Source organism: Eptesicus fuscus, chromosome 12 (assembly GCF_027574615.1).
Source record: "Eptesicus fuscus isolate TK198812 chromosome 12, DD_ASM_mEF_20220401, whole genome shotgun sequence".
NCBI lineage: Eukaryota > Metazoa > Chordata > Mammalia > Chiroptera > Vespertilionidae > Eptesicus > Eptesicus fuscus.
In genome coordinates, this window is record NC_072484.1 from 63,866,906 (window position 1) to 63,891,513 (window position 24,608).

Sequence of the window (24,608 nt, forward strand, 5' to 3'; positions counted from 1 at the left end):
CTCTTAACTTTGTCAACACATCCTACTTAAATATAGACATGCAGATTAGCTGGGGAGCTGCTCTGCCTCGGAGCTCCCAGAATTTATGGGCAAAGGGTAAGGTTTATTATAAATGAAATGGGGTTTATGATATGTATTGCAAACTATATATATTTATTCTCTATATAGCTTAACAATTTATTTAACTTCATACAACATATTAGAGGTGTCCCCTTTTAAGCTACTTGTAGTTTCCCGTAAAGACTAGGTTAGCAATATGCTAGCAACAGCATTTGACACGATACAAATACGTCTGATGCCAAATGTCAAAAGAACTTCTCCCATCTTCACAGAATTTTTTGGGGTGTTTTATTTTTTGGGGTGCTTTAAATATATTTATTGCTTAGATGGTTTACTACAGAGCAGCTTTTCTTCTCATTTTGAATTTGGAAGTTCTATACAACTGAATACAAAGAGGAACAAAGTACCAAAGCTAATCTTGTGATTCTGCTCATGTGGTATAAACCAGTTTTGTACAAACATGTAGAAGTAGTTTTTAAGTTCCCTTTAGAAAAATATGAATTCTTTACATGTATTATTTTTTTCCTGTTTAATGCATGGGCTGAAATCACTAAAATCAACTTCTTTCTTGAAGAAAAAAGAGGAGACGAAAGAGACGAACAGAGGGTTGAAGGTAAGACGAATCTTTCTGAAATTGGCATCCCACTGTCATGTAGCTTCCCGGGAATGGGGATGGGGGGGGGGCACTTGGAAAAACAGCCCTTTGGATTTTTTGTTTTGTTTTCACAGCCAGTAGTTTCATTTAGTTATTGAACCTCAGCATTCTGTCCACAAATCAAAGAGAAAAACTTGTACGTCAAAAAACTTTTCAGAAAAAAAAAAAAAAAATATATATATATATAGTAAAAGCCGAGGGGAGAATCAAACAAAATGTATAAGAAACAAAAGAGCTGGACATGCAAACTAAGCTATGATTCACTCAGAGTTTAAACAAATGACAAATTTCAGTTTAATATTGGGGGGAAGGGCAGCAGAACAACAAACAAATAATCCATTTCTCCACCTCACTAATAAGATGTGGCAAGACATTACTGATTATGAGGGTACAGATGAAGGCTAAATAAAGCTTTAAATCAATAGTGATCATGGCAAGCCACAGCCCCAGCCACCGCCGGGAGATTCCTGCTACACCTCACTACTGTGTAGTTACGTCATGGCCTCTCCAGAATGTTGTGAGTTTTAGTGCGGAGAGTTGCAAAGAAAAAGAAAACACTAGAAACCCCAAATAATAACTACAAAAATAACAACAACCGTCATAAAAAATTAAGGGATGCAAGAACTGGTCTTAACTAAGCAGACCACATTGGTACATAGTGATACAGGAACCACTGGTTCTGATGTATATTCAATAAATAAAACCTCATTTTGAAACTGGTTCAAATATCCCTAATACAGTTAAAAAGTATATATACCTCAACGTTTTACCTTTCACATTCAAAGAATATATATCTTCCTTTGAAGTCTGGGTGGTTGGATTTTGGCCAGCAGAAACTGGTGAGGAATTCAGAGAATTTTTTACTAGAGAATTTCAAAGCACTCATCAGCATCTCACTTTCTATAACTGAATAAATGCAACATAATTATGAAACTGGGTGGCAGCAAAACAAGTGGACTGAACAAAAAGGTGGATACTCAAGAAAATCAAGTTTTAGTCTCAGGATTATTAGTACCTTCTAAGAACACACAATTTATCCCCATTGGAAAAGATGTCCTGTGCAATGTGCACAGTGAAAGGAAATTGTTTTAGAAGAGTTCTATATAATGCAAGATATTAAAACATAAGGCAAAGTCTCAAGTGTTTAAAAAATAAGAAAAAATAAACAAGAAATTTGTTAATATCTTAGCATTTAATATCTGAAAATATGTGAATTATTTAACAAACAGGCTAAAACTGTTAATTATATTTAGATTTGAAAATGTGCTGTCAATTTGAAATCGCAAGTTCCACTCTGCGTGAGAGGACTAAACATCCTCCTGATCAGCACGGCACCAGACACACCAACGGCTCCTGGCCCTCCCTCACTACTCTGCCCCACCCACAAAAGAAGTTCCAACCGCAGCATATTCATTTACGAGGTGTTCCAATATAATGATTAAATGTATCAAATGTAAACATTCTTTTTCCTTTAAAGTATTTTCTAAATTTGGCCAAACTAAATATTAAATACAAAAACCTGCCAAATAGCAGTGATTTTTGCAGGATTCTGTCTGCTGGTCCCTCTGAATATCTAAACAAACAATCTTAGGCAGACGCCATTCCCTCTTCCAAATACCAATTCAAGGGAGAGAAATGAAGTAAAAAGCAGTTAAAACAGATACAGACACCCTTAAACACACCCACACAATCATGACAACTTTCATATCTGACAATGGTTGAATTTCATTCCAAGCAGATAATTTAATGATAGTTTTAGTATAAAAAATTTCAAGTAAAATGCTCAAGCAAGGATTCAATATCAGGGAAAGAGCAGCAGCTACAATTTTAGAACTTATTCCATAATGAGATCACCATGAACTCTGGGAGAAGACATTAGGAGAAGACACCGGGAGAGAGCGCTGGCTTATGGAGACGAGACGTGCTAGTGGCAGGAGAGTGGGTCCGGTCCGTGACAACCTGGTGCCATTTTCCATTCTTCCAAAGCGGTATTTTCTTGAGAACCACAAACTTGAATCGCTGCTTAAGATCATCTGATTTCAACAATGAACTTACAGTATAATTACTTTCACTTTTCCTCTGAAAAATTAGTTGAAAAGGACACAAACAATTCATAGTTTTATGTTCTAGATGAAAAGGTACTATGGCCATATATCTTTACTTTAAAAATTTGATTATGGCAAGTTTCAGGTAAAAATCATTTTTAAATGGTCAATTTTTTCATTTACATATAACCAATACATCTTATTTACATGAATGACTCAATTTTTATTCAATTTTCTTCATACAGAGGATATTATTTTAACTGGTATGTAACTGTTAAGCACTTTTTTATAGAAACTCTATTCTCTTATTCATAGGCAGTTTTGATGATAAAAGTTTGTCTCCATACTGAGAATGAGAACTGAATACAGTTAAAACCTCAATGAATAACCTAAAGATGAAGACTAGCATTAACTTGCTGTCTAGGGCCACATCAGTTATTTAAGAAGTCAACTGCCTCATCTGCCTGAGGTATAGCTGCAACAAAACATAAGCAAGTATGCTTCTGAGGACCTTGAAAAAAAGAGTCTGAATCAGACATTAACACTGCTTAATGCTTCTATGGATGTGAAATTCTTATATTGGGTTCATTTTTTTCTTTTCAAAAAACACTGTTTTTTCTAGTGACACTTAATGTTAAAAAGGTTATCTTAGTTCTTTAACCCTCAGAGAACTGGCATAGTTAGGCAGCCAACCAAAAATATACTCAGGAGCATGAATCTCTGTCCCTTGTCTCAAGAGGGTTAAAGTGCAGGATCGTTTATAACCCCTTATATGAGACACCCTATTCCACTTTTTTTTTGAAAGAAACCTTTCCTTTGGTTTCTTGTAATTTTTCCGTGAGTTTATCCTTCGTTTCTCCCATTTTCTCTGTGAGAAGCTCCTTTGTCTCTTCCATCTTATCCTGTAGATACTCCTTCACAGGAGGCGGTGTTGACATGTAGCCGCGACTCCGCAGATACTTCACAGTGAAGGAGGTTCCCCCCAAAGTCACGGTATATCGGGCAGGTGTTGCAATCTGAAGGAAAAGAGCAAACAGGCAGATCAATACCTGATTATGACTATCGTCACAGGCAGAAACCATTTGAAATTACTTTATTGCTTTACAATGCTAATGAAGTTGTATTCTATGTGGTTCTCCCTCCTAACAAGGGGTGCTTCCTCTGTAAACTCACTTTATAAGTATTTGTTACTCAGACACTGACCCAGGATTATAGAATGTTCATTGTGGCAGCAAAGTCTATGACCACGTGCTAGTGAACCTGGGCAAGGGGTAGGAGGGGCGATTCGCTGGGAAATCAGAGAGGGCTCAGGACCACTACCAACAACAAAGGTACACAGGTCTCTATTGCTTAAAACCCTGCCCACCCACAGACAATATCTAGAACTACATTAGAACCAAACTACTTTAGATCGTGAGAGGCAAGTGTGGGCCAAATGTTTCTTCTTGACTGAATTTAGCTTCGTTTCACTTCCAAATCTTTCCTTTGACTTTTCCAGGCCTTATACTCCTTCCTCATTACAATCTGCCCTGGGTCTGGAATCCCAACCAGAACCTCCCTGAGACCAAGTGGTAAAATGGTACATGTGTTGCAGACATGCACAGGTTTAACTCTGATCAGAGATGTAAGAGCCAAAACTAAATAGTAGACAAACTGGTCAAAGAGAATCTTAAAAGCAGAGAGTCTGTATCACACTCGGAGGCTGTTGTATTAAAATTCAGAATCGTATCTGTAGGGTACCGGACACCAAAGGTCTTTGAAAGAGCTGCGTGTGCTATCTCCAACTTTCTTCTTCATTTTCTCTTGAACTTAGTCTAACCAAGCTTTCCTTCACCCCACCCCCTCCACAGAAACTGCTATCATCGCCGAGCAGAGTTCCATGAATCCCGAGAACCACCTGAGGCTGCTTTTCGGTGCACGTCCTCCGCTTGGCAGCCAGGTACCCCCGTCCCTGGTTTCCTTCTATCTCAGAGGCTGCCCCTTCCCAGGGGGCCTTGCTGACTCCTCCTCCTGTCGCCTACCTCTGAACATGTGGGACAGCATTCAGTGCCTGGACCCTTTTTTTTCTCCGCCCACCTCATTCCCTTGGCGGTCTTACACAGTTTTGTCTGTACTACCATCTATGTGTTGATGATTCTTAAATTTAAATTTTCAGACCCAGCCTTATCCCTAAATTCCAGTATATACAACCACCTACTCGTTTCCACCTAGATGTCTAACAGGATCTCAAATGTCATCTGTTCAAAACTGGCTCTTGATGGTCAATGGTCCCACTCTAAACCTCTCCTCTCAAAGTTGTCTACACCTCAGGAAATGACAACTGTATTCTTCAGTTGCTCAGGCCCAAAACCTGTTGGGATAGTTTCAAAATATATCCAGAATCCACCTATTTCTTACGGCCTCTCCTGCTACCACCTTGGTCTTAGCCACCATCAGCTCTCACCTAGACCATTGCATTAACCTCCTGGCAGGCCTGCGGGCTTCTACCCTTGCCATGTTTTCAATACAGCAGCTAAAGTGATTTTGTTAAAGAAGTCAGATGCTCGCCGAAACCGGTCTGGCTCAGTGGATAGAGTGTCGGTCTGCGGACTGAAAGGTCCCGGGTTCGATTCCGGTCAAGGGCACGTGCCTTGGCTGCGGGCACATCCCCAGTGGGGGGTGTGCAGGAGGCAGCTGATCGATGTTTCTCTCTCATGGATGTTTCTAACTCTCTATCCCTCTCCCTTCCTCTCTGTGAAAAATCAATAAAATATATTTAAAAAAAAAAAAAAAGAAGTCAGATGCTCAAAATTGCCCACGGACTTTCCATCTGATCCAGAGTGCTCACAACAGCCTGGCAGGCTGCCCTGATGTGGTCCCTCTTTTGCCTGTGGCCCTGTTCCCTCTTTCCAGCTACATTGGTTCCTCCTGTTCCCTCACATACTCCAGGTATCCTGCTGCCTCAGGACCTTGTACGTGGGTTTCCCCTGCTTGAAACATTCTTCTCCCCCATAGCAGCTTAACTCTCTCACCTTCTTGTAACCCACCTGAAAAACACCAAGCCTCAACACAAATACACCCCCCATCACTGGTTTGTTCTTTCTTCTTAGCACTTACCATCCAAATATATTGTGTGTGTGTTTTTTAACTTTCCCTTCTTTGTCTCTCTAACCGCCTCCCACCACTAGAATATAAGCTTCACAAGAGCAGGTATTCTGTGCCATTTTATTTAATTACAGTATCCCCAGTACCTAGAATTGGCACTTGGCACACAGTAGAGGCTCAACAAGTTTTAAGCAACTCAACCAATGGTGCATTTCAAGGACAGTACAAGGGGATTATGTGTGTGTCCTAGCCAAGGCCACAAGGTCATACTCTCAGGTTATTTTTTTTTTTTTTTCATCTATGCCACAACTCTTTGGGGCTTTGCCTTATCAAAGCAGTAAATCTCAGTGTTTGTTGCTCTACTTAAAACTGTGGGTTACAGTAAATACTCAAGAGAATCCCCCTCCACATTTCCCACTTTGCACAGGAACAGTGAACGAGAAGAAAAACTGCTAACTCAATCTAAACCCAACAAACATGCATTGAGCATCAATTTGCCTGCAAAGCACAATACCAAGCACACAGAAAACACAAAGAGAAAGAAGACATGATTCTAAATTCCTGGGCACTAATAATCAAATAAAACAAACTTTAAAAAATAAAAGTAGTGCCCTAGCTGGTTTGGTTCAGTGGATAGAGCATGGGCCTGTAGACTGAAGGGTCCTGGGTTCGATTCAGGTCAAGGGCACATGCGCGGGTTGCAGGCTTGATCCCCAGTAGGGGGCATGCAGGAGGCAGCCAATCAATGATTCTCTCATCATTGATCCTTTTATCTCTCTCTCCCTCTCCCTCTCCCTTGATTTATTAAGGTTAAATTATGTCCACAAAAGCTATAAACTTGATAATTTATGTATTTAACGTCTAGTTTCCAAATGCTTTGTTTCCTTTCTTAGTATGAAGCTACAAAGAACCTCATAATTATTTGTCAATAGAGAAAAATGGGATTAATATGGCTTAATTCCACAATGAGTCTCCTCTTCTGAAAAAAAGACCCACAGGTGTAGAAATATTTATAAAGATGTCACTGTCTAAATCCAGAAAAGTTATAAAGTCTATGAACTTCTAAAATAAAACATACACAACATCTAACAACTAGGTCTAATTAGGTTTATCATATAAAACAACTTGCATTAAACTTTATATTTTACTTATTAAGAAGATGAACTATTTATAAACTAAAATAAATGCTAAATTTCACTTACAAGTCAGGTGGCATGCAGATCTCTGAATAAGAAAAATTAATATACTATATATAGGAAAAATGTCAAAAAAATGACTTGTACCCTAGAAATTCAGAAGTTTTACATGTGATCACAGCAGGTTATGAATGATCTACCTATTTTCAAGGCACTCTTCCTAAACCATCATTTTATTTATACTTAAAATTTTAAACTTTATTAGACATGTAAGAGATGAAATGCAATATTTTAAAAAAAGAACTATTATAAAAAAGAACTATTGGGTGCTAACATTGAATTTTCTGGGGAACTGAGCAGGTCATTGGTTAAGTGTGAGGAATAATTAATTTCTAATAGTACCTACCTTAAACAAGGCATATGCTGTTAGGGCATTTCCACTCTGGGAATTTTTCAAAATGTTTACTATGCTGTCAGGTAACCCAATAAGCTCTAGAAAAGGAATGACATTCACTCCTCTAAGAAAGAAACAAAAAGTAATTTATATATATATACATACACACACACACACACATTTTAGGGATAAATAGTTTCAAAAGATTATCTGAAAACACCAAAAACAAATTTTGTTTAAAAGTCAGTTCTATATTATCAAGCACTTTAATGTCACTCTAAACGAACAATATGTACACAAACACCAGTGTTGTATTATATCTTACTGTGTGCAACTTCTGCATTTAACATATTCAAAAAAATAAAAGCATTTATCAGAGAAAAATTATTAACTTTATGTAACCTAGGAGAAAAGGGTCAGAATCACTTACCTGACCTTAGTTTTCTCAACTAAATACCACTTCATTAGTTAGAATGCTCCAACTCAAACTTCAGGATCTAAGATTTTTTACCTCTAGTATTACATGCCAAACTATAATATTATTGTAAAAGCAAGTTATATAACATTACTTACTGTATCACTATGCAAAGAATAAATGATTCTAATGACTTGAATAAGTTAATTGATGAAAACTTCAATTATCCTAAAAGGGTGCTTCTACACTATTAGCAGGTGAACTGAATAGGCAGGTGAACAATTACCATAAATTACAACACGTTTTTGGAGGGAGGGAGAGAAGACAGAATTGTCTCTAATCTGAGCTGATAAGCCCTAATTTATTTGTAGTTTTTCTGATTATCAATATTTTATTACATTGGCACGTGCATGCATTTGCAGATATTGAGACCCTTCACCTCTAAATCAGAACAAGGCTCTTGTTCTGTGATTCTCCTACATTAACATAAAATTTCCTGAATTGGTCTAGTATGTCCCTTAATGCTATCCTGTCATGTCTCTCTGGTCTCCTTTTCTCTAGAAATGCTTCCCAGAACTTTCTGTCGAGGAGGAAGGCAGTATGTCTTTCTTGACACTGAGATTTTTTAAGCTTTCAGTCCAGTTGCATGGTAGACTATCCCTCAACTTGGATTTGTCTGATTGTTTCCTCATGATTAGATTCTGGTTAAATGTTTTTCAAAAGGAAAACTGCACAGTTGATTCTGCACAGTTCATTTCGGTGCATCAACAGGAGCCACATAATGGTAGTCTGTTCCATCACCGATGTTAAGTTTGATTCTTGGTTAAGGTCGGGTCCACAGATTGTTCCACGGTACACATACTCTATCTCTTTGTAATTCAGAAAAAAATTGCCTGGATTCATTATTATTATGGTAGTTGCAAAATACTAATTTATTTTTAGTATTAAAAAATAACTTGGTAACTGGGGAAAAGTTGTCCCTCTCAATGATTTCATTATAATACTAAGAAACCAGGGATTACTCAATAGATATGGCTGAACATCATCAAGAAAAATTACCTAGGGGGAGGTAAGAGATCAATCAAAGGACTTGTATGCATGCATATATGCATAACCAATGGACTCAAGACATTGGGAGGGGGGAGAGGGCATGTGCCGGGGGTGGGGTTGGGAGTAGGAGGGGTAGCAGAGGCTGGGGGAAGGTAAATTGGGGAAAAAAAAAGAAAAGGAGACATATGTACTACTATTTGTAATACTTTAAACAATAAAAAAAAGAAGAAAAAAAGGAAAAATTACCTATCATCTACAAAAGAAAACCAGATAACTGAAGTAATCTTTAAAGAGTTTTAAGGAAGATGTCAATTACAAATCCAATCTGGTTTCTTCTATCTCTACCATCAGTTCTATTAAAAACCGCTTTCTTAGAATCCTATTAAAGCAAGACTTAGTATCATAAAGACTATTCTATGCATCTAATAGTTACTATGTACAGTAACATCCTACCACAACATGCTAATTACCTTCCAGTGCCAATAAAATTATAAAATTACTCCATTAATCATTTTCTAGTTCAGACTAAGCCCAGAATGTAAAATCTACATATTTAACAGAAATCATAAAGGGGGAAAAAGACAAATATTTGGCCAAATATAATACAAAATGGGGTGATTAAAAAAATAAAAACTACCATAATAATAACCTCAGACACATTGCATATGTATCCTTTGTAAAATATAGAAACAAGCACCTCATTCCACTTATTTCTAAAATACTGATTTGATGACTTGGCTTTATTAAAAAAAAAAAAAAAACACCTTTCATTTTCTTTGGAATTGCTAAGTATGAAGTATTAATGAAGGTTTGATTCAAATAATAATATCCATTTTTTGAAACTTTTTACTCTGAACTTTCCACAGCCTGACAAAAATCTCTGCTTCACAAACTGCCAGCTTTATGGATGTTTCTAGTGATGCAGAAACACACAAGGGCAAAGGCACATTCAGTCTGAATAAAGTGCAGTAAAAATCAGTCAGGATTTTTCCTCAGAGTGAATCTGTAGCTTTAGGAACCTGAGGCCAAAACATGAAGCATCTAAACATAGGAACAAAACCATCATCACAGAGCTACATTTGACCAAACAGAAGACTTCTGGTTAGAAGACATAATATATCTGCAAGTTTTTGCCAGATAGGAGGGACAACAAAGCTTAGTTTAAAATAAAATCCATTACCATGCACAATTTAGATCTCCCCAAAATAAAATGTTTCAAAAGCCTGAGATCTTGATCACTGAGTTAACTAAATAAAGAATGGCATTTTGCTTTACGGTGACTAGTAAGGCAGCATGCTGGTTGTCAGAGTGACTAAAACAAACATTGGTCAGTAATGCAATGTGACTTCTAATGCCCATCCTTCAAGTTACAAATTATTTTTTCTTCTTTCTTTTAATAGTAAGTAGGCAACAAGCTAAAACTAAAATAAAATAAAGCCAGCTTCTTGTCAGTTAAATTAAAAAACAAAACACCTGTATTTAATACAATCAACTCCAATCTATATATATAAAAGCCTAAGCAACCGAACGACCAGTCGACTGGTCACTATGACAGAGACTGACCACCAGAGGGAAGACACTCAATGCAGGAGCTGCCCCCTGGTGATCAGTGCGCTCCCACAGCCAACCTCCTGGACGGGTCAACCTCCCGCGGCCCGACTGCCGGCCAGGCCGAGGGACCCCACCCGTGCACGAATCCATGCACTGGGCCTCTAGTTTTATAATAAAATCATCTCACAATGAAAGATAAATTGCCATTTGAACATATCTTAAGTCCTTATGTTTTTTAAGTATTACTTGCGATAAGATCTTACTAGAACAAATCAAATTTCAACTCCTGCAGTATTACAGATTCAGTAAAAACATTAAGGACTATGCTGAGAAGCAACAAACCCTACAAAATACAAATTTTTAGCTATGAGATGCTATAACAGAATTGGACCAGTAGTCATAGCTGGGCAGTAGTGGTGGGTCTGGCACACAGATTTCGCATGCTGGCAAATAGCCAACAGACAAGTTCTGATGGGGAATGGGGTGTGATTTTTAAAGTAGACAGTCTTATCACCATGCTTACACACAAACATTCTGCAGAAAAGAGGGGGAAGGATAAAACTAAGAGAGGTGCATTCCACAGGGGATGGCCGAATGTCACAACTGCCTCAGGTGCCAGATAGCAATGAAAAAAACCCTTAAGAATAACTATTATCACTAGGTTATTTGGGGTCCGATTGTTTAGTTATAGAAATCTTTAACTCAAGAAGGAAGAGTAAAGGAAACAAAAGTACTCTTTTTAATAGTCCAAATGAGATTATCATATTCAATTAATTAGAAATTTAGATGTCTGCCTCTAATGCCAGGAGACTGAATGCTTATTAAGGGCAACCCAAGGAAGGCAGAAGAAACATGTATTACTCATGTCATCTTCCACAGAACTGAATCAGAAAAATCCTCGATGGCTCAAAAAAGAAAATTTAAGATGTAAAAAGCCATTAATTAAGTATAAAAACTGAATGCCTATAATAACTTTTATGCAAAATGGTATACACTTTTATTCTCTGCTAATAAATAAGGGCAGTTTCAAAGACTTCTATAAAAATTATCCATGTCTAGAAAATGTCATTAATAAGCAAAGAGAGAATTCCATAAAGTGTACATACAAGGACCTCCTGAGAAAAAAACAAAAACATTAAAGAAAATAATACATAATAAAGAAAGATATAATTAAATAACAAAAACACAATGGAGAGAAAGCTATGAAAAGAAACAAAAAAGCATCAATTACACAAGGTTAAAAAAATCCTTTTGTAACTTTTATAAAAATATATCTCTAATCCCGTTTCCCAAGAATAAGTATAATCTTAATTACATCATCCTTTAATTTAGTAAATAATAAGCTTTCTCCAAGGAGTGAGCTTCATAAACAAAACTACCACATTTTAATACCTTATTTATCAAGTAAGTAAATATACCAAACACTGAAAATCAATGGACTTTTGGAAAGTATAAAATAATTCTAATCCCATTAGAAGAGTTTACTAAAATGTCAAAATGGTCTCCATTGTGCTGTCATCACTGCCTTCAGGACAATGAGCTCACTGGGCTTGGTCAGGACCATTTTTCTTGTTCAAAGGAACAGGGACAGGTTGGTACCCACTGGGTTTGCTTGAGGCAGAAACAAACTGGAAATTATTGGGAAGCAGTTCTATGTGTATTCTTGCTCCTAAAACAGTGTGAATAATAGAACTTACCTTAAAAGAAAGGAACAGTATTTAACAAGAAAGGACATTTAGAAATTCTATGTTTTACAATATTAGCAGGCTAGGCCTACTAAATTAAGTTTTTTGAAAAAGTTTATTTTATTGAGGTAAGAACACTTAACATGAGATCTAGCCTCTTAACAAAATTTTAAATGTACATGAAATTAACTTGTTAAGAATAAAAGGTATTACATTGACATTTGTCAGATATGAGTAACGTTAAAACATAAGTCTGCAATTTGCTCAAGTTTGTGTCTATAACAGCCAGAATTTTGCAAAAATATCTTAGAATTTTCCACTAAAATCATACACATGGAAAAATAATAGATGTCTTTTTACATTTATGAACACTTTAAGAAATATATAAGTACAAAATTTCTGGTGCTGCTAAATTTCTGAAATATGATTTTATCTCTGTGCTACTCTAAATGTTGATAGGAGGTGAACAGAGTGACTAAGAGCATGAGCTCTGACATCAGATTCTCAGTTATTCTAGGAAAAACTAAGTTATTCTGGCTTATTCTTAAAATCTGTTTTCTCATTATTAAGATGGGAATAATTGCACTACCTGCTTCATATGATTGCTGTGAGGATTAAATGAGATAATACAGTTAAAAAGTTTAGCAATGCCTGATGGACACAGGAAGCAAATGTTGATTATTATTAAAGTGTGACAAGGTTATGAAAAGTAGTCATTCTCTATCAATTAAAGACATTAAAGCATTTAAGTACACTTAAGATTAACAGACTGAGGAATCTCAGAGGGAAGGCAAGGGTAAGGGGGTAGGTGGGGAGAGATTAACCAGAGAATTTATATGCATATATGTATACCCATGGACACAGACAACAGTGTGGTGAAGGCCCGGGGTGGGGGAAGGATGGGTGGAGGGGGTTAAAGGGGAAAAAAAGGGGACATCTGTAATATTTCCAACAATAATTTTTTTAAAAGATTAAACATTTTGATAAAATAGGGAAAGATGCTCAACCAAGCAAAAACTTACTTTATGGCTGCATAATAAAATGTTCCAAACCAAACACTAGAAGTTATTAGATGCACTGGAATCAACACTTTTCCATACTGTCTAAAAGTTCTCTTAAATCGTTGATAAAGGCTAATAGATTTGTCTTGTAAAGGATCAGGTTCTTCCTTTTTTTCTGAAGGCGTTCCTGGAGATGTGGTATTGGATGACATAACCCTCTTAGAGGAAGTATCTTGCTCCCACTGTTTATAATGAAGAACCCCCAGGTGGGATGAAGGAGCATCGAATGGCTTCCTTTCCTTTGCAGTGCCCTGGGCAGCAGATAAATGCAGCCATTGTTTTTGAGGGACCTGTACCAAAACTACTCTGGATTCAGCTGTATACAAAAGTAATGGTCCCTTTATATATTGACAGTGTCCAAAAAGACCAGCTTTATGTGGGTCCATGCATGTCCTATGTGCCAGTTGGAATACAGTCCTTGGTACATTCCATTGCATTTTGAAGAATGGTGATGGATGGATTTCAGCTTCTATAGAGAATAGATTTAAAAATTAGATTATATAGATTCCCATTTTAAACTAATCTACTTAAAAACAAGTCATTAATTATTAGGAAATAAAAGAAAAGACATTGCTACCAAATCCATGAAATTAATGTTATGGTATACAGTTGTAACATAATGCAATTTTAAAATCTCATTAAAATACATCATTTAAATATGATAGAGTAAATGAGTCTAGCAGACATCATGAAGGGTAATGTTTTGAAGTGATTTTATTACTACAAAATGGATATTTGTAGGGCTCTATTATTCTACAAAGAAGCAGTATAGTATAATGGAAATAAGTCTTAAGATCTGGAAGCAAAAGATCTGGGCCCTAACGTTATGGGGACATAATTCCATGCAATTCCCTATTAGATAACAAGCCCACATCCACTAGTAAAATGATTACTTCACAGGTTATTATAGGAATTCTGATGTAAACATACTTTTGTAACTTAACAAGCATCATATAAGTGTTAGTTATTACAAATGTTAAGATCTGATAAGTAGTTATTAGTATCATTTATCCTATAGTGCCTTTAGACTAAATTATATAAAACTGTAAATCACATGTTATTGGCTGGTGAGAAGAGAGATGGACTTTTCCAGATATCTATAACTTTTTGTCAGGAAAGTTAAAATGTAATTTTAAAAGAACATGGGCTTTGGAATAAAATGTACCCAGCAGAGTTAATAGTGGTATTATTTTGAGAAAATTAGTTGGCCTCTCTAGATACAGGTTTCCCCACTGGTATGATAGAATTTTAGTATGTATTACTATATAGCAAATCAGTTCCCCTCTCTTGGCATCAGGAAGTGCCACTGACCCCTAATCTCCACCCTATCCCATACTTGTTAACTTACTACCTCTGATAATACATTGAGAATAGATGATCTTACTTTTTTAAATTGTATACTAAACAAGAGTCAATGAGAAGTCAGTTAGCACCCCAATAAATCAGCACTGCAATAAATACAGCTACATTTTACACAAATATCTGTTATCTCAGTACAAACTATTATCAAATAAAATCATCCACTAATGAATTGTTCCTATAAAATTAATACCCTGACTTACCCCTCCCTAATTAATAATTAACATCAGCTCCTATCAGGCTCTCACAGATCATCGAACAACACAATGCAAATGAGTTGCGAAATGAAATTGTAAATGTCTCAAAATTAGCAGGCTCCCAGGAAGTCTTAAAAGGTGATACTAGAAATTGCTACAGACAAAAGCAAAGTCAAAGTCAAGTAACAGTCTGATGAATCAGACTATTTAACAACCAACATGAAAAGCTACAGGTGCTTCAAATAAAGAATATTAAATGAGTAAGAAAGGCCATACAGAAACAGATTAAGCCCTTAATTATTTTTACAAAACTAACTTAACTTATTCTGAAAGCCAAACATGCTAAAAAGGCTCCTGCCTTAAGAACTATGCACTAGATATTTCCTCTGCTAGGAAGTCTTTTCAAGTTAGCCTGGCTAATTTGCTTCCCACAAGTCTTTGTTCAATGGCACCAGCTCCCTGATGCCTCCTTTGTCCATTCTATTTAAAATGGCAACACTGCTCCCAATCCCCTCCCTTCCAGCCCTGACATCCATCCCTATCTTCCTTACCTTGCTCTATTTGTTTCTTTTTCATAGCACTTATCTTCTAACATCCTATATAATTTTCTTACTTATTGTGTTTACAACTTACGGTCCACAAGGACAGTTTTTTTGTTTTGTTTTGTTTTTCCTGTTTAGTTTACTGCTGCACCCCAGGCCCCTAAAACAAAGGCTCGGTGGCACATAGGAGGCACTCAATAAATATTTGTTTAATAATTCAATAAAGCCAACCCCCTCTTCCCTTTAAAAATGAGCCGAAGTTATGAGTGAATTTTCTCACCTTTAGCCTTCCCCCTTCCAGAGTTACCTGCATCCACACCCATCCAAGAATCCATTAACTTCTTCCTCAGAAAATAAAACTGTCCCTACATTCAAATGCTAGTCCTCCACTTGTATTTTATGCTAACTTCTTCCTGTTTTAGATTTTGCTCAACTACAAGTTCCTTGTTTGTTTGTTTGTTTATTTATTTTTACTGCTATTCTTGCTCCTGTACTGCAACTGCCCTCCGCTCTGGGTTCTTTCCCTTCAGTATATTGATATACCATTAAGAAATAGGACCCTTTGTAATATCTGCCCAATTTCCAATTGTCCTCACCACATTCTAGGATCCCCAGATCAGTAGAAGCAGTCCCTGCTATAATTCCTGACCCACAGAGAAGAGCAATCATAGAACTCTTCATAGATCACCAAGTATGCTGGGGCTCCTCTCACAAAGTTACTTCTCAAAATCATGGTGAAATCATCTCCAAAGGTGGGTGAGCAGGTCTTACATGATAAATCCCCTCTATCATCCCAGTCTCCCTTAGATCCTTTCTTTTATAGTATACCAAGGCAGGTCTGGCATTTTAACTTCATTTAGCATAGGTCACCTTTGGTCCATCTTCCAGCCAAACAACCAAACTGTTAGAGCCCTTTCTAAACACCGCCCGCCCCCCTCCACCCCCACCAGCTGTAACAGTGAATACAGAATCTCTGCTTAGTGGTCCTGTATCAATAAATTCAGCCTGATCTAACTTTATGTTTCTTTCACGAGTATTCCACACTTTTGATACCCATCCCCACACATATTCCCCAGAGATCTATCTGTGGCATTTTAAAAAAGAAATCAGTCTTTAAGAGTGCAGCACTCTTATTAGTGACCCATGAAGTGCAGACTCTTCATGGGTCACACTTTGCAGCCGACCCTTGGAGGCCCGCTGAGACTGAAGTCTAGTTATAGGTCTAGAAGCAAGGAAGAGGGGTAGGGGCAGTTCTTGAGAATCAGCAATATCTTGCAAGGCCATTACCTCAGGAAAGGCCATTACAGGTTCTTCAGTCAAAGCATGTTAACTTCCTCAAACAGGTGGCAAAAAAGACTGATCAAAATGTAGGGGCTCAGGACCCTATTCCAGATTTGAGGATCTTATTCCTTCCCAATCAATGCCCTCATTTTAACAGCAGACACACTGTTAGATTGAGAATTCATTTTGCATTATAATTCAGCCACTTTGCAGGATGAAGCTCTGGATTTGGTTTTCAGCAATCTTAGCTCTGTAGCTGGGGGGCGGCGGGGGGAGGGGGGGTTGTTTCTTTAGAGAGGACACAAAAACTTTCAAGACTTGAGTTCATCCTTTTCTTTCCCCACTTTTCCCAACACAGTTAGGAGCAACCAGTCAATCTCATTAGACTTGTTAATTTGACAAAAATGTTTTTAGTCATCAAATACATAGTCATCCAGAACCCTGTCTTTGCCCTAGCCATTGTGGCTCAGTGGATAGAGCCTTGGCCCTCAGACTGAAGGGTCCGGAGGGTTTTGATTCCCAGTCAAGGGCATGGATGGACCCTGGCTGCAGGCTCTATCCCGCATGCAGAAGGCAACTAGTCGATGTGTGTCTCTCTCACATCAATGTTTCTCTCAGTGTCCCTCACCCTCCCTTCCACTCTCTCTAAAATTCAATGGAAAAATACCCTCCAGTGAGGATTATCAAACAAAAAAAAACAGAACCATGTCTTTTGTAAGTATTTAAGTAGCAGTATCCAATGGTGATATTCTGTGTATCTCTATTGCCACCTCAGACCTTGGACTATCAGTGCCCTTTACCACTGGTAGCCATTACTGCCTTTAAATCTAATCAGATTTGGGAACCAATTACAGAAAACCATAACCAATTCAGATAACTCATTCTTTTAAAACAAATTTTTAAAAATTTATTTTAGAGACAGGAAGGGGGAGAGAAAAAAACATGGATTTTTGTTCCACTTATTTATGCATTCATTGGTTGATTCTTGTATGTGACATGACTGGGGATCGAACCTGCACAGATAACTCATTCTTTTTTAAGCTTTTTATTGATTTGAGAGAAAGAGGAAGGGAGAGGGAGAGAAACATTGATATGAGTAAGAAACAGATTGGATGCTCCTTGTAGGCACCCAACAAGGGATGGAACTCCAAACCTGGGCATGTGCCCTGACCTGGAATCAAACCTATGACCTTTCAGTGCATGGGAGGACACTCAACCAACTGAGCTACATTGGCCGGTGTGGTAACTCAGTCTTAAGATTCTGTTCCTCTAGAGCAACCATGTCAAACTCAAAGGCTAACACAGGCCAAATAAACAAGGTTTAAGTTTATGTGGGCTGTAAAAAACAAAAACTTCAATTTTCATAGAAACATAGGTTTATTTTGATAGAGACATGCTGAATACAAAGGGCTGAAATAAATGAGTGATCGTTAACATAATAGAACTTTTTTTCAAAATATATTTTTATTGATTTCATAAAGGAAGGGAGAGGGAGAGAGAGAAACATCAATGATGAGAGAGAATCATTGAGTTGGCTGCCTCCTGCACGCTCCACACTGGGGATCGAGCCTGCAATCCGGGCATGTGCCCTTGGCCGGAATTGAACCCGGGACATTCAGTCCGCAGGCCAACACTCTGTCCACTGTGCCAAACTGGCTAGGACAAATAATGGAACATTTTAATAAAAATTATTTTTTTTTCTTGAACATTAACTTACCAGACACTGAATAACTGCACAAATTAATAAGTGTAACGCAAATAAACCTATTTTTCTTGTTCTCTGAAAGCGAAATATTTCCTGTTGCGCACACCAAACAAGTCAGTCCAAGACTAATGACGTGACAATCGGCTGCTAAAATATTCGCTGCTACTATTGGTGGAGAGAAATGGTGTTCCTGTGTGTAAGGCAAATGAATGCAATGATTATAGTAATCAGTCATTAGCGAACGTTGTAGTTCGTTATTAATAATTATGTACAACAGGATATTGTAAAAATTAAGTTACAAAATTTTTATTAAATCATTTCTTACGTACCATTATATTGGCTTGGCCGCAAAAATATTCGTTGTGGGCCGCATGCGGCCTGCGGACCTGAGTTTGACCTGCTTGTTCTAGAATCACTCTAGTTACCAAAATCTGACACAGATAGGGTTCTCAAAAAATACAGCATTAATAGGAAAAAATATATACATATATATATCTAGCTCTCTTCATAAAAATATTTCTATCTATTAGAAATCTATTAGATTATTTACCAGATGGATAAATACAGATTTCTTTTAAGGAACTAGCTCACACACTTATGGGGATAGTAACTCTGAAAATGTGTAGGCAGATTTGAAGGCTAGAAACACAAGCAGAAATCGATGCTGCAATATATTTTTTAAAAATATACTTTTATTTATGTCAGAGAGTAAGGGAGAGGGAGAGATAAAAACATCAATGATGAAAGAGAATCATTTATCGGCTGCCTCCTGCATGCATCCTACCAGGGACTGAGCCCACATCTCAGGCATGTGCCCTGACCAGGAATTGAACCTGTGACCTCTTGGTTCCTAGGTTGACGCTTAACCAGAGCCAAGCTGACCAGGCAATACTGAAATCTTAAGAATTTTTTCTTCTTGAGACACTTCAGTTTGAAATTAAGTCCTTCAATTGATTTGATAAGATCCACCCATATTATTGAGGGTAATCTCCTTAAGTCAATTGATTTTAGATGTTAATCACATCTTCAAAATACCATCACAATGACACTTAGATTAGTGTTTGATTAAGTAACTAGGTACTATAGCCTAGTTAACATATAAAACGAATCTCTACACATAATAAACTTAGAGATTTCTCAACCAATCTTACTTTCAACTTTTAATCCTTTTAAACAAGACTATCTTATGTGACCCAAAAGGCAGTAAAATTTTAGTAGGGGCACTTTGTGAGTGGACTGGAGACAGTCCTTCCGCCAAGACTTTTTAGAGAAACAAACTTTCCATAAACCACCTCTCTTTCCAACCTCCAAGAACATCATTCTTAGGAAGCTACAACATTGTATCTACATTTTAAAAACTGTGTTTATACTTCAAAAATGTGATCTTCGCTCTGGTAGGTTTTGCTCAGTGGTTCAAGAGTGTCAGAGTGCTGATGGAAGGGTCGCGGATTCGATTACCCTGTCAAGGCATGCACCCAGGTTGCAGGTTTTATCTGGGGCCTGGTTGGATCATGTGCGGGAGGCAACCAATCAATGTGTCTTTCTCACATCAATGTTTCTCTTTTTCTCTCTCCATCACACCTTTCCTCTCTCTCTCTAAAAGTCAATGGAAAAAAATATCCTCTGGTGAGGATTAAAAAAAAAAAGTGATCTTCGACTCTACACCAGCAATTACACTTTAAAATGCAAGTCAGAGTGTTCTAACTTTGAAAACTAATGACTTAAAAAGCGGAATGGTAACTACTAAATCAGTTGCTTGCCTTTACTCTAACCAGAAAACTTACAAATTGCTACTTCATTTCTTTCACTGATAAAATATAATTCAAACCAGGAGAAATCTAAACCAGGTGGTGTGAGTGTGTGAATAGTGAGCCAAATAATCAAAACAGCACATAAAGCAATCTTAAAATGGGTTCAAATAACTCGTCTGAACTTTTATAACAAGTTGATTTTTAAAGACCTTTCTTGGCAATTCATTCATTCAATTAGCAAGCACCACTGTGTGCCAGGCACTATTAAAGACATTCAGGTTAAATCCAAACAAAATGATGATCATGTCTTGGGGGATCTTATCCAACTATTTTTTCTCTGAACATTAAACATCAAGCATTAAGAATTATCAAAATATTTTCTGAAAATCAACTATTTGTCAGCCAATTTCTAGTTCTGAGTTTGGCATTCTAAGCAGGTACTGTTTCATTATTAGCATGGAGTCTGGTCTTCGGAGCTAGACCGCCCAGGTCCAAATCCTAGTTCCACTAATTCCCAAATGCACAATCTTGGCCAAGTTATTTAACCTTCATCTTTAACACAGAAATAACCATAACTATCCCACTGGATTATGTAAGAATCGAATGAGTTCAAATGTGTAAAGCACTTAATCTGGCTGTCACACAGAAGGTACTAAAATATTACCTATTTTATTTTTAATTCAATTTCCAGAAAAACAGATATTATACATGTAATAATGGGAAAAATCACACCAACAATAACTTTCAAAACATTTTTATCTGGCCCATTTACTCCCTCCATTATTACTACTCTCAGGAGTTCTATTCTCAACTGAATTGACATGACTTCCAGTTGAGCTTTATAAAAACTACAAAACGTGAGCTCTGCATATCTCATGCACAACATCAGTCCATGGTGGAGTTTGTGTAAACACACAGGAAGAAGCTTTTAATCTAATAAGAAAATTAAAAAAAAATTTCCCCTAAAATTACTTATGTTAAAAATAGGCCTCATTCATTCTTGGTCCAAAGTTTATAATGCCCACATTTTAGAAGTGACAGGGCTGTAAAGGAAGTACATGCTGCGAATGTTGCCTTCCCCAAAGCGAAGTCTAATAAAACACACTTTTAAAGGGATTAATTTTGGTAAAGTATAATTCAAGATGGACTGCAAATGTGATCACGTTCTGACTTACACCATTAAGGTGGGGAGGTGCTGAGGCACAATAAAGTTAACATGTACACACGTCAATCATCTTAGCCCGCGGGTTCGGTTTTGACCCCAGTCTCCAATTGAGGGCCCTCAACTATGGAGCTTTCCGGTTTCAGTACAGTAGTAGGTGGCTTCGACTCTCCGGTGCAAAGCTGGGGATGGATGAACAAAGAAAGTGCTGTCTCCCCCAACCATCCCATATCCAAGTCCAGACAACGTAGACTACCGCGCTATGAGGCTTTTCTCTAGACTAGGTTTGGGCTGCCCCTGTCTCCAGAATCTCACAGCCCAGAAAGGCCTCCCTGGAGGGAGGTATGGTGCCACTTCCCAAATACGGCGATAGGGAAGGATCTGCCAATCCCTAAGGAGAAGAAGTAAGATGTTGACCATTCTCTAAGACAACTCCGACAACGGGGGCGCTCAGACCCCTCCTCAGCAGGCTTCCGAGGAAGGGAAGAGCAGAGGGTGCAGAGTTACAGAGCAGAAAGCTAAAAACAGTCCCAAAGGCAGATTTGCAAGGACACTGGACCGACAGAGAAGGGCGGGGGTGACCTCTTTCGGCCGCGGCGGGTGGTGGGGCGGGCAAGTCTGGATCCCCGCAGGTGGATCTCGGCCACAGCCCGAGGAGCCGGGCAGGGGGGGCCGGGTTCGCGCCCCGGGTCTGCTCCTCAGTGCGCCCCGGGTTGAAGGTGCCCTCTTCACCCCTCCCGCTGCCCTTAAAGGTCTTGGGCCCAGGCTACCTCTTCGGACGTTGAGGCCGCCGCCGCTTCCCGCCGCACAGGCCGGACGACAGCTCCTCCGAGGCCACCGCGGTGTCACTCAACAGAGTGATCCGGCCCAGCGTGGGTCAGGATGCTGGAACCCGCCGTGCTCAGGTGGACGCTCGCCTCCCACCACCCTCAGCCCCACCAGCCGCGCCCACTAGCAACGTGCTCGCGACTGCTCGACCCGCCGGTGCGTTCCGGAGCACGCCGCTGCGCGCAGCACGACGGGACTTGTAGTTTCGGCGCGAAGGTCGCGCGTCACTCCACTCTCGGCCGAGAGCGACGTCACGTGACCAGCGCCCTCCCCGGAAGTGGCGTAACTACACAAGCGTGGCGCGGCTCGCCGCTTCCGCAAACAGAACCGTGTGTGGCTGGATGGGTGAGTGTGCTGCTGGGACTGCGGCCCCTTCTTTTCTTTGTCTTTGGGTCCTCCGCCGCCATCAAGGTGGAAGGGGCACTGCGACTCCCGAGATGAGCTCGCTTTGTCTTAGCCCCGTGCCTTCTGTACCCTTCGCGAGGGGTTTATGGTGCCCTCAGCGCGGAGCAAACTGGGCAGTACTTGTGGGAGCCGGTGGGCGCTCTGGCTCCTCCAGACCTAGCGAGTCCGGGTCCCGAGAAGTCCGAGGAGCAGCCTTAGGCCGCTCTTCATGGTCGGGCGGAGAGTGTGGGAGTGTCAGATACAAAGTAGCGTGTGTGTGTACCTTGAGCGGCGAATCCGAAACCTGAGCCGGAGGCTTGGTTTAAGAGCTAGGCCGCGTCAGTGACGGAAGAGGGTGAACTTGGCTGAAAAGTTCCCTCCTCGCCTTGTCGCGACTTCTTGGGCCCTCGAGTTGACCCGGACTGGCTGGCGGGTCGGGACGGAGAGCTTACCCCAATTGAGCAGAAGCCCGGCGGTCCCAGCCCTATGCTCGGTGGTGGTCTGTGGAACTGAAATGACGGAGACGGCTTGCATTAAAGGTGCCTGGAAAAGCCCGGTCCGAATGTCTGGTCATTTCATTGCTTCTCCAACTCCTTGTCAGTGGACTCTTCCGTAAACTCCTTCCTCCAGGATTCTGAAGGGCAACACTCTTGGATTTGGAGTCTATTCATTATTACACTTGGGCAGTCGATTCTCACCTATTTCTGCCATCGTTTGGAATTTTTTTGTCATTTATTCTGACCGAATTGATTGTGTTTAATGGCATCTCATCTGTGGAAGTAGAGTTGCATATATAAACTTCACACCTATTCCCAATATAAATTTCAAGCGTTAGTTACAGCTAAAGAGGATAAATCACATTGGTTTATTTCCATTTAAAACCTATTTCTGTTCTTTATTAGGAGAGAGGAGATGATAGGGGTTTGATCATTTGGAGGCCAGGTTTACTAGATAATCATTTTAAGTAGTCATTCTGAAAATTACTTTTTTGGGTGCTCTCCCCCACCCCCTCCTCTGATTTGGACTTCTGGTCTCCCTTTTCTATTTGTTTTGAATAATACAGCCTAACATTTTAATAGTGGTTCGTATGTATATACTGTATAAGCTGAAAGCATCTTGAACACTAATTCACACAGTGCTTCTTTGAGCTCTTCTGTAGTAAGAGTTGAGTAAATTTGTTAAGTGACAATAAATGGATCTCCATAACAATTCCTGTTCAATAGGTAGCTCACTTATTTCCCTCCCGATCCATTAGGCCTAAGAACATTTGAAAGAAGTCTTAATGGTTATTAAGTTGCTGGCTGAGTCTTGAAACCTTGTCCAAAGCCACTATCTTCACTTTTACCTAATTCTGAAACCTATTACAAAATAGGGGTTTCAGAAGTCAACTACAGGTTCCCAGACTTGTTCTTGTTGCCCTTAGTGTCTCTGATGTGTGTATTTTTTCCAATGTCTCCAAAAGAAATACCTAACAGTACCACTCATTAGTTTAGTCCAAAGAATTTAAGTACGCCTTAGCCCAGTGATGGGCAACCTTTTGAGCTTGGTGTGTCAAACTTTGCCAAAAAACTGAGCATAACGTGGGTAGTGTGTCACTTTGAGGAAAAAACATTATTTCGCAAATGTTTTATCCTCAGGAGCAGCAAATGTTTCATCCTCGGCATGCGGCCGCCTCAGTGGCCGTGTGTCATCAGAAATGGCTACGCGTGTCAGTGCTGACATGCGTGTCATAGGTTCGCCATCACTGCCCTAGCTGGTTTGGCTCAGTGGATAGAGCATTGGACTGCGGACTGAAGGGTCCCAGGTTCAGTTCCAACAAGGGCACATGACGGGGTTGTGGGCTCGATCCCCAGTGGGGGACATGCAGGAAGAGGCTGATCAATGATTCTCTCTCATCATCCATGTCTATCACTCCCTCTCCCTTCCTCTCTGAAATCAATAAATATATTTATTTATTTATTTATATATATATTATATATGTATAATTTAAATACTTATGTCCTAGCAACTTTATTTAAAAAATATTTGTGTTTAATTTTTATTTTATTTATTTATTAATTTTTAAAATATATTTTATTGATTTTTTACAGAGAGGAAGGAAGAGGGATAGAGAGTTAGAAACATCGATGAGAGAGAAACATCGATCAGCTGCCTCCTGTACACCCCATACTGGGGATGTGCCTACAACCAAGGTACATGCCCTTGACCAGAATCGAACCTGGGACCCTTCAGTCCGTAGGCTGATGCTCTATCCACTGAGCCA

At 39.0% G+C, this 24,608-nt stretch overlaps 2 protein-coding genes across 3 annotated transcripts in view; one reads left to right on the forward strand and one right to left on the reverse strand.

Annotated features, from left to right (window-relative positions):
* Window positions 1-1,440: 1,440 nt before the first annotated feature.
* On the reverse strand, window positions 1,441-22,124 carry FAM210A (family with sequence similarity 210 member A). The gene is made up of 4 exons (XM_008159546.3): window positions 21,904-22,124; window positions 13,098-13,605; window positions 7,387-7,498; window positions 1,441-3,776 (listed from the first exon to the last, which is right to left on the reverse strand). The coding sequence occupies exons 2-4, from the start codon at window positions 13,571-13,573 to the stop codon at window positions 3,543-3,545; spliced, it is 822 nt and encodes a 273-aa protein (XP_008157768.1). The 5' UTR covers window positions 13,574-13,605; window positions 21,904-22,124; the 3' UTR covers window positions 1,441-3,542.
* A 135-nt stretch (window positions 22,125-22,259) lies between these two features.
* The window catches only part of RNMT (RNA guanine-7 methyltransferase), a 32,192-nt gene continuing 29,843 nt past the window's right edge, over window positions 22,260-24,608 (forward strand). For both annotated transcript variants that reach the window (XM_008159536.3, XM_054723820.1), the window contains exon 1: window positions 22,260-22,306. The gene's annotated coding sequence lies outside the window, so the exon portion shown is untranslated. The remainder of the gene's footprint in view (window positions 22,307-24,608) is intronic.